The sequence below is a fragment of the Lutjanus erythropterus genome, chromosome 6, assembly GCF_056507025.1.
Source record: "Lutjanus erythropterus isolate fLutEry1 chromosome 6, fLutEry1.hap2, whole genome shotgun sequence".
In the NCBI taxonomy this organism is placed as follows: domain Eukaryota; kingdom Metazoa; phylum Chordata; class Actinopteri; order Lutjaniformes; family Lutjanidae; genus Lutjanus; species Lutjanus erythropterus.
In genome coordinates this window covers 4,036,921-4,054,779 of record NC_139322.1, presented here as the reverse complement: position 1 = coordinate 4,054,779, position 17,859 = coordinate 4,036,921, and the positions used below count along the sequence as shown (strand labels likewise).

Genomic DNA, 17,859 nt, shown 5'->3' with positions numbered 1-17,859 from the left:
TAGTCTGGCTCATAACCCCGCTGTAAAACGGCATATTGTTGTTTTTTACACTTTGGTTTTTGCACAGATGAAACCACAAAGACACAACATGTTTATCAGTGAGATCTAGAGGTGTAGGCAGGTGGATTCTGTCACCTTTGGACAAACTAGACGTCTCTCGTCCACAGAGCTCAGCGATGGAGAGAGGTCTGACTCCACACGTGAACACTCTGCTATCGGATGAAAAAACACCCTGCCTCGTTTGCATTTCTTTAAAGCAATCACCAACACTAAGCCCAGGATGCAGCGACGGTGATGCTGCAAAATTATGCCGAGGGGGGAACTTATTTTGGTGGAACATTAGAACATTAGGAGGAGAACTCTGGTATTAAAACCACAACATCACTGCAAAAGAAAAGGCTGTGAGCTCGTTTATATTTGAACCGTTAGCATCCCAGGTGCTAATTTGCCGTTTTCAGCGTGCAGGTTGCAGGTTGCTGTTGTTTACCGGGAATTTTGAAAAGGAGTGAAGATCCACTCCTGTTCCACCCCTGTAGTAAATATGCAGCGCTCACAGTGCTAAAAAATTCAAAAAACATATGCTGGCCTCAGGAAAAAATTTTTTGGTGGACACTTCCCAGTAATGCTAAGCTACACTAAGTCGCTCCTGGCTGTAGCTTCAAATTTTCAGTACAAACATTAGAGTGGTATTGAATTGTCTATCTTGTAAGGGATAACTGGCTTATTAAAAAAAATGAAGAACCTCTGACATATCAGGGTCTTACAGTAAAATTCAAGCACTTTCAAGGTACCTGAACAAAAACTTTCCAAACACTCAAAACCATCATCATCACATCTGAACTGCCACTATAAATAAATGTAATTACAAATTCCTTTACTCTGTCAGCGATCAGTGTATATTATCTTTATGTTTTACCAGCTGACTGTGTGTTTTGATCATCATTATTGTTTAAGAGTGAAGGATCAGCAGAAGAGTTAAATCAAACTCTGGATGACAAATATGACGACTGGATCATTTTAAATATCAAGTTAAACCTTAATATAAAGATTTTTGGTTTACATGAGTGACTGTGTCGATGAAACACGAAAATCGAGTGCATATTCAAATTCAAGCATATTTCTAACCTTGAAAATGGTTAAAATCATTTTCCAGAATTTCAAGACTTTATATGAGCCCTGAATATTTTATTTTTATATGAACAAATGATTGTTTCCCTTAACAGTTCTGTTATTCTGGTTTACTTTCTTACATTTTAGATTTCTAGATTTTTTATTATTTTGATTGTTCTGAGGATGTTTGGGGGGGAGAGATGGTTTGAGTCGGTATAAATAAGAACATGTAAAAGAGATTAAGGCTGCACAATTAATCAAAAGCTGCATGTTTAAAATAAAATAAAAGATAAAGATAAAATGTGTGATAAAACAGGATTATAATAAAGCAGTGTAGTTCTGCAGAGACGTCCTGGCCTACGAATCGATGTAAGAAAACATGTTTGTTTGGTACAGACCTCAACAAATGTCATATCATCAAAATTAATTGTTTTTTTTTTCAGTGAAAATTTAAATAGGATCCAAAAATTATCATTTCTACTTATTATGAATCATCTGTTGAAATAACCACAATACGATTTTTTTCATCATATATTGTGCAGATTTATAAATACATAAATTATACATCTGTATAAAAAAAGGATAATTTTGGAATTTTTTTTGTATAAACTTTATGTTTCCAGTAGTTTTGACTGACAAAGACGATGGGAGGGACAGAGTTACCAGATTTTGACCATCATTGTCTCACAAGAACCACACCTCATTAACCAGTTTTAAAATCAGGAACGTGCTTCAGATTTAACGTGTGACTGCAGAGTGTGTTTTGTGCGTCTGTTCACTCACCTCCAGCTCTCTCAGCCGGTCCATGAGCTCACTGCTGTTGTCCTCCAGGTAGGACTCCACGTCTCCCTCCTCGCCCTCCTCGTCTGAACCGAAGTCCTCGTCACACATTCTCTGTTCTGTCTCATCAGACATTGTTCTCATCTGAAACACAGAGGGAGACACTGAAACTGTCGGCGTCACATGTCGTCTCTGCAGCTCCTGACGCGACACGACAAACACCAGCCGCTCTCGGAGGAAAATACATGATGAGTGTGTCCTTTATTTCTTATTTCTTCCTGAAAGGTTTTTAGTTTTGCTGCTCTGTGTTGCAACTACAGTCACAAACTAGCATCCTGCTTGTATGAATGGATCTGCAGCGCTGTATTCAGATCTTTGAGTAAAAACACTTATTCCACATTTTAAATACTGCTTTAAAAAGTAAAAGTCCTGCAATGAACCAGGAAAGTGTGCATGAAGTATTAAGGTATTTAATGCATTTAAATGTCCCCTGTGACTGTTATATATTTATATTTTATATCATTACATTTAAATGACTCATGCATTCATGTAAAAGCAAGATGTTACTGATGTAGTTTGTTTGAGGTGAAGCTCATTTTATATTTGATTGAAACTAACGATCATTTTTATTTTAGATTCATCTGTTGAGTATTTTCTCCATTAATCAATTAAAAAACTCAACAAAATAAAAACGTGATGCGTGAAGCTCAAGTAAAGCTCATTGCTTTGATGAGTGTCATATGGGTTTGATGATCAAAATTGTTGATGATTACTTTTCTGTCTCTCAGGTCCAGCTGATCTGAATCTGAAGTGTCCTGCTGCAGTGAACGCCTCGCGTCTGGTTCTTTAAACAAACCACAACAAACAGTTTAACTGAGGTCTGCTTCACATCAGACGCTGCTCTCATCTCCTCCGCTGACGTTAACATTATTACCACATTACGCTCTGTTTATCCTCGTTTATCTGACAGACACAACATTTAGCTTCAACACCACTTCAGAGTCTCAACACGAACGTGGGCATCGTCAGGACTGAGACGAGTTTCACCTGCTGAAGACTGAGGACGACTGAACGAACACATGAATCCGTCCGACCTGCACCGTGTCGGATGCATCACGGCCTGAGGAAAATGAGAAGCTTTTGTGTCCATATTCCTCTGCAGATCAAACCTCAGCACCACGCTGAGCGCACAGGCTGCCCGAGTCTGTGAGCACGCTACGCTGCAGGACATATGGACGAGGACCAGTCTAGTAGGCATGACTCCAGGTGTGTGTGTGTGTGTGTGTGTGTGTGTGTGTGTGTGTTGAAGGGCTGCGAGGGGAAGTAGGTGTGTCGACGTGGACCCAGATCCAACTGTCACATCTTAAGGAGTCGTTAGAGCGGATGAGACGAGCCTGATTCTGTGGCTGCGGGCCAATCAGGAACTGGCACAGATTACTGTTTGACTGACTTGGACAGGTGACACACAAACAAACCGCTGTGTGTGTGTGTGTGTGTGTGTGTGTGTGTGTGTGTGTGTGTGCGTGTCTGTAAATGCATACACAAGCATTCAAGCAGTAGAGTAGAGATGCACTTCTTGCCCGATTCCAACTTTTTGTGGGTCTGACCTGTACAGCTGCAACGATTAATCGATTAATAAATGAATCAGCAACTATTTTGATAATTAATTTATCAGTTGGAGTAATTTTTAGAGTAATTTTAAGAAAAAAAAATTGTTGTTTTTTAAATCCTTTGTGGCAATAAATTGAACACCTTTCAGGACGTCTTCTTAGGCTTTGGGAAACAATGATAGACATTTTTCACAAATGTGACATTTTAAAACAAACAACTACTAACCAATTAAACAAGAAATGAATCCACTGATTAATAGACTATGAAAATAATCGTTTCGTTGCAGTCCTGCTGACCTGCAGATTCTGATTTTCTGTCCTTTTAAGAACTGTAACTGACAGAATACACAAACTTTTTTGTAACTTTTCTTTCATGTAAAATCAAACTGGACGCTCATAATAAAACACTGACTATTAAATAACTTTTTCTCCAACAGTGCTTCAGGTTACAGCCAGGCCTATGAAGATTATGTACTAGAAGGAACGCGATCTTGTGAGATCTCAGAGGGAACGTCATTTCACGTAATCTCGTGGACGCAGACGTTAACGACCCAGAGACAGACGAGATGCAACCGTTTGCAGTGAGAAGAAACAGAAGCAGAAGTTAAACACGTCTGAATGAGAAAACAGGAGGTGAGAGTTTAACTGTCAGTCTGAGAACAGCAGCCTGCAGCTGGCTAACGTTAGCCTGAAGAGCTGAAAGCTTATTGTCTCTTTATCCATCGCTAACACCAACTTCATGCATGTGGCTGTGATCAGCGCTGTTGTGGCTGTGACGTTACGGTCTGTGTCGCTGCACGCATGACGTGACCATCGTGCTGAGCATGTGTGTGGATCTGACCGGTACAGAATCAGACATATGACGCTGAACAGCCGGTGATCAGTCAGGGCTGTCAGCTGGGCTGGATATTCAATACTTCAATACTTTTTCATATAAATTTAATGGAAAAAATTGCAGAGCATGCAATATTTATTATCCAATTACTTGATTAATTGCCAGGATAATCGAAAGAACACTAAAAGTTTGATGTTTCATAGACCGAAAGATCAATCAATTAATCGATAAAATAATCATCTTTTTAAGTAAAAATAAAATTAATCGTTAGTTGCAGCCTGAGTGTCACAAAATGCCTCATGCTGTCGTTGTTACAGATGCTCAGGTTTCTGTATTGGCTCTTGTATCAATATGTGCTGAACACACACACACACACACACACACACACACACACACACACACACACACACACACACACACATATAAAAGTCACTACTGGGAAGTGATCGATAGCTTCCAATAGTTTCATCAGAAATCAGTCGAGAGCTGCCAGGCCTTGTGTAACTGGAGCTGTTTGCAAAGCGTTTACAGGAAGATTATTGAACATCACAGCCTGCGCGCGGCTGCGAAGCCCGACCGACAAACCTGAGCAGCCTCAGTCAGAGTGTAGGGAGCTTATTGAGCCGCGATTGACTGAACGCGGCCGAACCTGCACGTATAATGGAGGGCTGATCAATGCAGCCCATCTAAGAACGGAAGCAGATATTAGCCATTCGTTTGACCTTGGATACAGAGTGGTTATAAATACCAGCTTTTCTCTTCACTAATGCACATTAAAGCTCCAGGCGGCGGGCGCTGAGAAACAAGCGCACGTCTCTCCTCTGTGTTTGCATTCGCATGGAAATTACAGCGTGGACCGAAAGACAACAAAAGTGCGTCTAAATATAACATGAAAATGTGGTTCTGCCACCGCCGCTGTGGTTTCTTTTGATGTGTGGAGCTCACGTCACAGGCCTCCGCTGAAAATGCCACTAGAAAGGAAGCATCTCTTAAAACCAGTTGTGTCCCATTTACCCAGAATCCAATGGGCCTGAAGTCCTATTGACGACCGATCAAAGAGCCGATCAGCTGGTGAAAGAAGGTGAACGGGTTCAGTCATTATTAATCACAAATCACTCCACTTCTGAGATCTTTGCACTCACTTCCTGTGTGTCAAAGAACTGATCTTTAAAGGGACAGTTCACCCAAAATTCAAAATACATAGTTTTTTTTCCTCAGCCCTTTACTGCTACTTATCACTCTAGATTTTTTTGGTGTGAGTTGCAGAGTTTTGGAGATATCAGCTGTAGAGACATCTGCTTTCTAGTAGAAAACTGTTGGTAGATTCTACTGCAGAGAGAAATTCTTTTTTTTTAAATTGCTGATATATAGCACTTTAAATTACCTTGTTGAGAGGTGGGAGGAGAGGAGAGGAGAGGAGAGGAGAGGAGAGGAGAGGAGAGGAGAGGAGAGGAGAGGAGAGGAGAGGAGACAGCTTCCTTTGTAAACTGCATTATTGTCATGATGGTGGTGGTTTCGGAGCCTGTGAGTGGCTGGAGACGCTGCACAGAGACAGAGGCTCATTGACGGGGCAGAGGAGGGGGTCGACGTGTCCCGGCGGGGCCGCGGTGCCAGGGAGCTCCTTCCACAGAGCTCTGCTGGCAGACTTACAGCCGCTGGAGCCGTCAGAGAGAAGCCGCGAGGGGAATGCAAAGAGAGCTAATGTTGCTGCTCTGCACACTGCACCGCTGACTGCTGGAGGCAGCGACAGGCTTCACTTAAAGGGAACATTCGCCGCTTTTCACGTGGATGTCCAGTCAGTGTTGATGATAAATTCCGTCAATTGAAGAAATAAATAATGATGATGATGATAATGATTAAATTACAGACTTCTCTGAGTTTGAACATGTTTGGAAACATCTGATAATGCAGTTACACAACAAAATACATAACATAGTGCTGGTCGTTTTTGGACATCTTAACATGGAAATGTTATATAATTATGCATCACATTCAGCCACTGCCAGCAGTGTAATTGTTTCTTTATCTGTCCACTATGAAACGATGAGACATTCAGAGGACATCTGTTGTCTTTACTACGAGCAATCCATCATAAAAACACAAATGACCTCGTCTGTTTACTCTGACAGGACCGAGAGACTGTGATGAATGAATCTCAGTCTCACTCGATAAAGACGACGTGGGCTCTGCTTTTATTTACATCTCACTGGTCTGATTAGAGAGACCGTCCTCAGACACACAACACACACATTTTAGTTATTTTAGTACATCTGACAGACTGCAGTCATACAGTATTAATGCTAGAATCAGCAGGATTTCTCCAAGAAAGATGCCAGGGCGTCAAATACCGACGTTTCGGTTGGTGAAACATCCTGAGCTCAGCAAAATAACAGAGAAAATACGGTAATACAGACAGTGTGCAGAGACGCCACCGGTGATGACAGAAAGGGATTATGTTTATATAAATCTTCATATTATTTTTTAGGAAATGTTTCATATTATGCCTTTAAAGAGGACATGAAGATGTACTGTTGTATTATGTCTCTTTGGGGGTTTGACAAAATAACACTGATGATGTCATGGTGATGTCATCAGGCTTATTTCTGCTCTGACTTGAGTCTTAAGATTTTTAACCAAAAGTCTGTGTTAACTGTGGGTGCAGAGTTGGAAAGAATTGATGCATTATGGGAAATGTAGAATTGTTGACCCTTGGCTGCCAACACGCTATTTCTTACGCTAAATGTCCAAAACCAACAGTACATGAGATGCATACCGTTTCCAGTACTAGCATTAATATCTCACAATCCAGCGCAGTGGTGACGACAACAACAACAACATAAAGGACAAAAGCAAATGCATCCCTGAAGGACTGCAAGTTGCAATCTGCTGATTTTATGTCCAAACACAAACAAGTTATCAGGTGACATTTACGATCAGTTATGAGACAAACAAAACTTTATACTGCGTACTCTCTGGTGTTTGACAAAAGCAGAGACAGAACTGAAAATGCTCAGCTCGCCATTTTCATCAGGGGTATTCATGTTAGAAGTGATGGAGGAGTTGCTGAGTGTTTGTGCAATGCATGGCCAACTCCTGCAGCACTTTAGCATTGAAGAATAAAAATGAAGAGATACAGCAGAGGATAACAGAAGTGATGCAGTCACTGATACTGCACAGGGGGAAAAAAAGAAGACAAACAAAAGCAAACGGATAGGAGCGGAGGTCAAAGTCAGCGCAGAGCTTTTTGTTTTGTTTCTGGAAATCCGCCCTTCTCAGCCACTAAATGCCACATTGCCAAGTGTAAACAAAGTGCAGCGAGGCTGAGCGCTCGCAGCTTAAAGTTCAAATCACTGAACAAAACAGAGAGGATCATGTGTTCGCCTCTGAGCCAAGTGAGCATGTGGTGCTTTTTGTTCTTACTCAAATGACTCAAATGGATACCTGTACATGAAGAATGAGAGCTGTGGGGACGCTGCTGTGCATTCATCTGCAAACAAATAAGCTGCAACTGGACACCAGAGGACAACTAACATGTCATCTACTGTAAATACAGAGCCACGGTGTCCTTTAAAACCAAATCACCCACCAGCGACTGCAGCAGAGCTCGGTTTAACTTTTCATGGGCGTTTACAGGCAGAAAGTGATTTTTATCTTATATAAAATCTGCCAACAAGCCTGATGACAAACAAGCAGACAAACAGAGGAAATCAAAAGCAAGTCAACCCTTCATTCTTTGCATGTGCAAAAATGAGCCCTGCAAGCCAAATAGAAAAGTGGAGCCACAGACTGTATATTAAATAGGTTGAAATCCTATTGGTTCAAGCAAGTTGTCCCCTCAGTCAGTGTGAGTATACACTATATTCAGAATATTCTCAATGCTTTAACTTGCTGTCAGACAGCTTTTATTGAAGGGAAAGTGCTGTTATATAAGCCAAACATTGCTCTCTACAAAGCCACCAGAGTCCTTTGACAAAAACAGGAATTTTACCTCACAGAGGACAGAAGTTTCTGCTCTATTGCTGCCTCAATCTATTAGTTTATTTGTGTTATTGTGTGACTTCTATGTTATAAAAGGTTAGTTTGGATTCACCAGAGTCACACAATAACACAAACAAGCTAACTGATCAAGGCAGCGTTAGATCAGCAACTCCTGTATTCCGTGTGGTAAAATCACTGATTTTGTCTATGGAGTTTGGTTGCTTTGGAGAGAGCGATATTTGATTTATATGACAGTGGTTTTCTGATGGAAAAGGCTGCCTGACAGCTAGGTAAAGTGGTAAAAATATTCTAAATATAGCTTACATTTGAACTGACATTTTGCTGCCAAAGTACCTCATACAACCCCACTTCAAAAACTGTGATTATCCCTTTAATCTATGTATCTTTGGTCGAACAAAGCAACTTATTCAGAGCTTAAATTATTCAATTTATCAGTTACTTGTTCAACAAAAAACTTAGTTTGATAATTAATTACTTGTGTCAGTCATTTTTCAAGCTAAAATGCCACAAAAACACTCTGCTTCAAGCTTTTTAAATGTGAGGGTCTGCAGCTTAACTCTGATTTATGTCTTTGTATATTGAATATCTTTGGTTTTAGGACTGTTGTTAATGCTGGATAACTGATCAGTGAGGTGAAAAAAAACCTAAGATTAATCGAGAATTACAAATAATCTTAAATTGCAGCCTCAGAGAACTGATATGTTAAAAAATGCACCCATTTTGTTTCTAAATGACGTCATAATGAAGACACTGACCTGTGGTTTCAGCTCTCGTTATGATCCTTGAAGAGGAGTCCGTCTCCTGTCAGGCACCTCTGTCTCCCAACAACAAAACCAAGGAGCTGAGCGACAGAAAAACACAAGGACACATTTTAATAAACAAACTCACAGCATCCTTCTTTTCTCCACTGCAGGAAAAACCCTCCTGACGTCTCTGTCCTGAATCACGAGACATAGACCACAAGATTTTGCCGGTTCGTGTAATGAGATCTTGAAAAGTTTGGCGTCGGGAGCTTCGAGGCCAATGTCACCTCTGTTACAGCGTGGCTGTGGCGGGCGAAGGCCGCAGCTTTTCCTCCGATCTGTGAGTGAACAGGAAACCGGGAGGAGAGGAAGGCGCTGCATTGCCCTCGGGAGATACCAGCGCTCGGCAGACGCCAGCCATGCCAAGACCACAAGCCCCCACTGCTCTATCTCGCTCTGAGCCTCTCCTCCTCTCGTCTTTCCTTTCATCTCTGAGTCATTGTAAAGTGTAATGAAAGAAAGATGGATGAATAATTCAGCAGACACAGCGTTTAAGAACTCCCCTTTTATGTCTTTCTGATAACGCAGGACACGCAGACTTTACACGTTTGAGTGCCACACAGCGATTTCAGTTTTCAGTCTAATGTGGGGCTCCCTGTTAAAGGGACAGTTCGGATTATCTGAAGTGAGGTTGCTAAGCAATGTACTGCTGTGGACAGGGTCGGCAATAAAAAGGTGTTTTAGCCACTTAAAAACGGTCCACCTAAAGAAGTCAATATCAGTTTAAGCGTATTTTCACTGGTTGCTGGTCTACCGCATGCTTGGATCTGTTAGTTTATTATGTGTTAAAAGAAAAGTTCTGATTCATCAAAGCCATAAAATAACACAAAGTTATCGCAATAACACAAACAAACTACAGATTGAGGCAGCGGTAGACCAGCAGCTCCTGTGTTCTGTGAGGTAAAATTACTGATTTTGTGTATGGACTTCGGTTATTTTGGAGAAAGTGATATTTGGCTTAAATAACAACGATTTCCTGTCAGAAAAAGCTGCCTGACAGTGAAGTAAAGCCCTGAAAATTTCCAAAATATAACAGAGACTTAAACAGCCATTGATATTTTTTTTTTTTACATGGACCTTTTTGTTAAGTGGCTAAAATACCTTTTTGCTGCCGACCTTGTTCACAGCAGTTCAAACAGGTGACCTGAAACTGACACTTATCAACTGGAAAACACAACTGGACCACATCATTTTGTCTTACCTCATCGAGTTTTAAATTTGATCACAATAACACGGAACACAGTAGCCAAAGATCGCTCTCGCCATATCAACCAAACTCCAAAGGGAAAATCAGTAATTTTACCTTGCAGAACACAGAAGCTGCTGTCTACTGCTGCCTCAATCTGTTAGTTTGTTTGAGTTACTGCGCAGCTTTGGTGAATCCAAACTAACCTTTTAAAACACATAATACAAAATATTCACCACAATATCACAAACAAACCAGCAGATCAAGGCAGCGGTAGCCCAGCAACTCCCACGTTCTGCGAGGTAAAATTACTGAGTTTCCTCATGGAGTTTGGTTGATGTTTTGTTGCTGACCCTGTCCACAGCAATGGATAATTGATCAATTGATTACTTTGAGTTTTATTACAGTGTCATGTGCAAATAATGTGCACAGCCTAAACAAGCTTACAAGAAACTAGAGTAGTAACATAAATTACAAGTAATACAAAACAAATAAACCAACCTGCTGCGTTTTCCGAGCTTAAGAAGCATTAGAGCATTTCCAGGTTTTGAACATTGAATACAGGTTTTCTTAACTCACCATAAAAGGACAATAGAGAAGAGAATGTGATTCATTCTCAACTGTCCTTCTGGCAGTTTTTTTTTTTTTTTTAAATCAGCCAATTTCAAGGTTCAGAGGAAGGATTCTTGTTCTCAGCTGTGCAACTAAAGACCTCCGACTCCTTGTTAAGTTTGCTGTAAAATAATACGGTTTTAACAAAATATAATTTGACCATTTAGCCTTAAATCTAGCAAGTAACTTTCCTCTAATTGCATTCACGCTGCATGATAAATTATTACTGTACATACATGAATTTTTCAGTGAAACTGAAAACTGTGATACACAAACGATCATTCCCACTAACCACGAATCATCACAAATGCAGTATCTGTGGACAGATCGAGTATCTTCCCTTTTGTTTTTTTAGAAAAAAGTCCACGTTTCTGTTTCCTGGACAACAGCTTTCCATCCAAGTGTAGCACAAATGTTTGGAAAATTATGCAAAAGGAAAACAGCAACTGTTTTGATATTCAAAAAATTGGTTTGAGTCTTTTTTTTTTTTTTAGGAAAAAAGTAGAAAAATCCCTAATTTCAGCATCTTAAATGTGGACATTTTCTGGTTTCTTTACTCCTCTCTGACAGTAAACTGAATATCTTTGTGTTGTAGGCAAAAAAGACAATTATTTTCACCATTTTCTGACATTTTATACACAACACAACTAATCTATTAATTTAAAAAAATCAACAATGAAAATAATCATTAGCTGCAGCCTGACTGCAGACTAGGAGGTGAAACGATGCATCGATCTGTGTGGATAAAATCAATTCAGTGTTCAAAGATCCAATATTATCGATGCAAAGAAAAAATATTGATCTATATCATCATCTTGAAGATCCACCTTTATTTTGAAAATCACAGTCTGTGTCATAAATGTCTGGAAGAGTTCAGTCATTAAGTTGTTAAATCATAATTTTGTCGTTTTTTGTGAGTTGACTTCAATGTATCTAAATGTGTTAAATGCACAAATGATATTAATATCTGATATCAATCACAGACCCCTGAATTAAATAGAAATAGAAACTGTATCACAGCAGGCAAATCGTGATGAAACTTGTGATTTAAACTCCGTGTACACTCCAACAAATGTCACAGCATCATGATTCAAATAATCTTTTCAGTGAAAAATTAAGTTTGTGGCAAAAATTATTATTCCCATGACTTGTGAATCATATTGCAATCCTGAAATAATCTAAATATTTTAAAAACGAAAGAAACAATGACTGTCGAGTTTGCTATTTCAACTCATCTTCCTCAAAAATATCAGAAATCTCTTCAGCCAGTGAGGAAATGTGTGATTTACTCTAAAGAAAAACCTTCTTTTTGACCCTGTTTTCTGACATATTAAGCAAACGATTGCGCAGTCTGATCGTCTCACAGTTTCACCTTACTGAACCAGGAATCCATCCAATATCCCCCTGAACAGCTGAAGCAGGAGCAAACTTATGAACACCTAAAAATCGGCATGCAGCTCTTTTCTTTAAAGCTTCACATCCTTGCAGCATCGTTTAATACGGCGGAGAGTGAAAACGTGAAGCATGTCGACCAGCATCTACTGCAGGTTAAACACTGAGTATTGATAAGAACCTCAGACAACCCCACCTCAAATAATCTGAACTATCCCTTTAACAGAGTTCCCCCGTTAATTATGTTCACTTTCTAGAGAGGCTTCATCGAAAACCTAAGTGGGACGCTCCGTCTGCCGCAGCGTCTCTTCAGCCGCGTTTGGTCTGATCACTTCTGATATGTTTAGGCGCCGCAGCATTAACTCTTCATTTCCAAAGGCGGTCTATAGGGTAACGGGGCCTGATCCTGTTAGATCTTGTCAATCTGAAATGGGATTAAAGGTGTTGAGCATCTGCCCTCTCAATCTGGGTTTTAATGGAGCAGGAGCGGATGATCGGGTGCGAGCGGTGTCCTGCTCGCCGCACCTGTGTCCTGGGAAAGGAAGACAGGCCGTGATCTGTGATCCGTGTCGTGGAGCGAGATCACAAAGACGGCAGATCACACGGAGAGCTCAGAAATAAAACGCACGAGGGACCTCGACGAGCGCGCGACGCCGGTATTTATTTAGCGAGGACGGACTTTGATTTTTTTTTTTTTATACCTGAAAAATGATGAAACGCTGAATCAATCTCAGGTTTTCAGAGAGGTTCGGTGAGATGCTGCAGATGAGATTCATGGAATGAGGGCAAGGCTGAAAAAAAAGGAAGAAAATTTCAAAGGCGACTGAGCCGAAGCAGAGAGAAGAAATGCACAAAAGCTTCTTAAATCATGTCAGTCGCACTCTTGGGGATTTGGCGAAGGCAAGGCCGTCTCAGGATATGTCAAACACCACCCTTTCCATCTGCCAATCTGGAGAGGCGCAGACCGAAGTTCTTGCTGTGTAGGCAAAGTGTGTGGGCGGGAGATGTAAACAATGTGACAAAAACCTAAATCCTTACATGCTGGAATTAAACCAGATTGGGGAAGACTCGGGAAGAATCATCCCCCCCAAAAAAATGTAGGCCAAAGTCTGAGGTTTTTTTGTTTTTGCAGACGCACTATTACCACATGATTGTCTGCATCATTAATAAAGATGCAGATAAATATCAAAGAGGAGGAGAGATGCGGGTGAGACAGAATCAGGCTGGCTGGCGGAGTCCCTCTGCGCCGTTTCCTGTCTGATGTTCGGCTATATGTAGCGAGACGAATCGAGCAATATTTGGGATGAGGAGCAGAGGCAAAAGAGGAAAGGAGAGGAGGTGGGGGAGGGGGATGGAGGAGGAGGAAGAGGAGGAGGAGGAGGGGAGCTCCCTTCCCAAAAGGCCTGAAAGGTTGGATGTGCGCCATGTATGTCTGAGAGCAATCAAACTGAACGCAGGGATCCTTCTTCTCAAATCTGTGCCAGGCAACCTCCACACCCAGCGAGGAGACGCGCACTGCGAGCCCTCCGTCTCTGATACAACACACTCCGTGTTTGTGTTTTGTCACACGTTCGAACACGAGCAGCGCCGTCCTCCACCGCCGCATACATTCGGCAGATTTATGACACATTGTTTGCCGCGACCGAAACAATCCTATATGATTCTACGGGAGCGCAACTGATCGAAATATTCTCGCGGCAAAGCAAAATCCAAATCGATTTTTAAAATAAAGCGAAGGATGTGTGAGAAAACAGCATTTTAATGAAGTAGCGTAGAGCTGCAGAGATGCTCTGGACTACAAATCCTGCTCTCCAGATGTAAGAAAACAGACACACAGCACAACAAATTTCACATAATCATGAGTTTTTTCTAACTGTGATGCAAAAATGATCATTCCCACTCATCACAACTGCAATATCTGCAGACAGATCAACTATCCTCTAAATTTTTTTTTTTTAGATAAAAAGTCCACCTTTCTGTTTCCCTTGACAACAGCTTTCCATCCAAATGTAGCACAAACATTTGCAAAATGATGCAAAAGAAAAACGCCAACGATTTTGATCGACTGATTGCTTTCAGTCAAAAATCTCTGATTCCAGCTTCTTAAATCTTAATATTTTCTGGTTTCTTTACTCTTTTCTGACAGTAAACTGAATATCTTCTGGGTTGTGGGCAAAGTAAAACATTCGAGAACGTCTTCCTGAGCTTTGGGAAACCGTGAGCGACATTTTTCACCATTTTCTGACATTTTAAGGACCAAACAGCTCATCAATTAATCGAGAAAATAGTGAAAATAATCGTTAATTGCATCCCGACCCTGACAAATGTCACATCATCATGATTTCAATAGTTTTTTTCAGTGAAAATGAGAATTTTGATGCAAATAACATCATTTCCACTAATCACAAATCATATCGCAGTCTAGAGCTGCAGCAATTAATTGATTAATCGACAGCTGAATTAAACAACAACAATTTTGATAATCGATTAATCGTTTTGAGTCATTTTTTAGCAGTAAAAGTCCAAATTCTCTGATTCCAGCTTCTCAGATGTGAATGTTTTCTGGTTTCTTTATTCCTCTATGACAGTGAATGACTATCTTTGGGTTGTGGACAAGACAACACATTTTCAGGACGTCACATTGGCCAGTAATGTACATTTTTCACCACGTTTTGACATTTTATGGACCAAACAGAGACAATAATCGACAGATTAACTGATGATGAAAAGAATAGTTAGCTGCAGCTCTATTGCGATCAAAGTATCTGTCAAAATAATCTCAATTTGATGAAAATAAAACAAACAATGACTGAATGGCTTGCTGAAAATCTCAGTATGATTTTTTTTCCCCATGTCGTGCAGCCCGATGTGATTCTGTGTCGCTTCAGCCAAAATAAAAACGACAGTGTTGCTGCTGCTGCCCTAAAATGTAAGCTAGCCCCTTGCTAACCTAAACACACACACACACACACACACACACACACACACACACACACACACAGAGAGCAAATCAGAGCTGCCTACAGTCTCCTCAAGTCCATTCATGTCAAGTCAACACCACAAAACCTCACAAAACATGTGTCCCCTCACTGTCACACACATTTTGACACAGAGACGGCATCACAACAGGCAGCGAGGAGCCCAGAAAAAAGGAAAAAGAAAAAAAAAAACACCATGTCAGCTGTAAAAATTGAACCAGTATTTACAGATTCACTAACCCTCCCCCTCAGGAACACATTTTGGGTCAGCTCACCTCACTCCTGCTGCCTTTTCAGTCATCCAGCCAGCATCCAAGGTCTCCTCACAGCAGAATGAAATGTAAGAGAAGAAGGAGGAGAAACCAAAAAAAAAAAAAAAAAGAGGAGAGCGACAGAAAGGCCACAACCTTACATTTCTGTTTTCCGGCTGCAGAGGAGATTATTTTCCTCCCTGTGAAGAGTGCCGTCACCCTGCGAGTGTGACGAGGAGGAAGCCGGTTTCCTCTACAGCGCTACAGCGAGAAAAAGGCCCGTCCTTGGGCATGTGCATTGTGTGTGTGTGCCTGTGCTGTCTGCAGAGGCTGCCATGTCTCCCATTGTTCCAGGGCGAGTGAGGCAGGCTTCCTACCCCAATAGACCCTGCCTACTACAACAGCTGTGGACCAGCCCCCACCTCTCTGCCGCTCTCCTTCTCCCACTCCCCTCCTCCTCCTCCTCCTCCTCCTCCTCCTACAACTCCTGCCTCTCTGCTGCTGCTGCCGCTGCTGCTAAACATTAACCCTGCAGCTGCCGGCTCAGGCCGTAAAAGAGGTGGAGAGGGGGGTTGTGTTTCAGAAAGAGAGAGACCCCACCACGGGGCGGACAAAGGAACGTAACAGAGAGAGGATATCCGACAGCCGGGCTGAAGTGACAGCAGTCCTTCACACACACACACACACATACACACACACATGCAGCCATTCAGTGGCCTAGAAAGAAAACAGGCTCTGTGCTAAGAGGATTGTCTTTCTCAGTCATTGGTGATAAGTGTTGGACCGAGTCCTGTGAGACCGCGCTCAGGGAAGAAAAGTCAATCACAACAGGAGAAACTGAACGCAGCTGCAGCTAATTTCTGATTTATCTGCCAATTACTTTCAGGATCAATCAGTTAATTAGCTCAAGTTGAGGAACACGTACTTTAAAAGTATGTATTTGACAGGTTCAGGGATGAGGGGAGGAAGAATGTGACGCTCAGTGATGATGATGATGATGATGTTTGTTTATGTTTACCTATATGTTGATGATGTCTGTCATCATTTTTTTTTGTTTGTTTTGTTTTCTCTTTTGTTTTTGTTTTATGGTTTTATTTTGTTTTTATAGTTTCATTCTGTTCTTTTATCTTTGTTTTTATTTTATGTTATCATGTTTATTTTTGTTTTTAATTGTTTTATGTTAGTCGACCATTTCTTTTTTTATTATTTTATTAAATTCAATTCGCTTTATTATTTTTTTTATTTTTTTACGTTTTTTATTGACTCAATTTTTATTGATTTTTTTTTTGTTTTTACTTTTTTGTTTCACTTTGTTGTATTTATTTATTTATTTTTTTAATTTTGTTACACTGTTTTCTTCAGTTTTTATTTTTGTTTATAACCTTTTTTATTTTTATTTTACTACATGTTGTATCGTTGCTCTTGCTGTGTTTTGAATGGTTAGTTGAACACTGGGGTGGGACCTGGAATAAACATTTAAAAACAAAGTTTAATGATGAAATATAAAAAAGGTGGTAGACTTTGATAAGTATTTGCTTCTTCCAACCTCTTTTTGGACAAGACCTATTTATTCAAATTGTTTATTCTGAGTTTGCTGTTACTTTTATTGGTTATTCTTGTTTTCGTCTTTTTTTCTTACTTATATTTTCTTTTATTTTTGAGAGGATTTCCTTCTTTTCTTTGTCGTCTATGATAGCAGATTAAAAGTTTTGGGTTTTTGAATTTGTGATGGGCATTTTTCACAATTTTCTTGACATTTCAAAGACTAAACATTTAATTTATTAATCATGAAAATAGTCGGCAGACTCACTGACAATGCAAATTATCACTAGTTGCAGCTCTAATACTCCATATACAATCGCAACAGAAACGCATTAAGGGTGTTTTCACACTGCGTCTTTGTACCATTCCTGTTGACAGATAATTGGCATTTTTCCTTGACAATGACAAAATAATTCCAGATGAATCATCTCTGATACAGTCAGTCGTTCACGAACAGTCCAGTGACGTTTGCTGAGTGAGTTTTACAGACGCAGCGTGTTTCTACAGTCCGTGTCGTGTCTGAACTGGTCAGCAGCAGCAGCATTGAACCTTTTTTTTTTTATTTTATTTTAAACATGTCCGAGCATAGCGTCTCAGTGTGGTTTATCTCTGCAGGTTTTCACCCCGTGTGACTCATGCGCTCTTCTTGTTAATGAAGCCACCTCATCCTCATTCACCCCCCCCAGACATACCAGACACACTAAACCAAGTCTGATGACAAAATGACTGGGCGCCAAGGCAACGACAACAACAGCAGCACG

The 17,859-nt window shown here is 40.6% G+C and overlaps 1 protein-coding gene across 2 annotated transcripts in view; it reads right to left on the bottom strand.

The window, feature by feature from the left end:
• nckap5l (NCK-associated protein 5-like) overlaps nt 1-17,859 on the bottom strand; it is a 58,416-nt gene that overhangs the window by 18,123 nt on the left and 22,434 nt on the right. The window contains exons 1-3 of one of the 2 annotated variants that reach the window (XM_084720291.1): nt 15,581-15,976; nt 9,090-9,175; nt 1,894-2,034 (exon numbers count right to left, since the gene is read on the bottom strand). In XM_084720291.1, coding sequence (XP_084576417.1) covers nt 1,894-2,034 — 141 coding nt within the window. In that variant the 5' untranslated portion in view covers nt 9,090-9,175; nt 15,581-15,976. Of the gene's footprint in view, nt 1-1,893; nt 2,035-9,089; nt 9,176-15,580; nt 15,977-17,859 lie in introns of those variants that run through there. The other variant, XM_084720292.1, reaches the window with a different exon arrangement.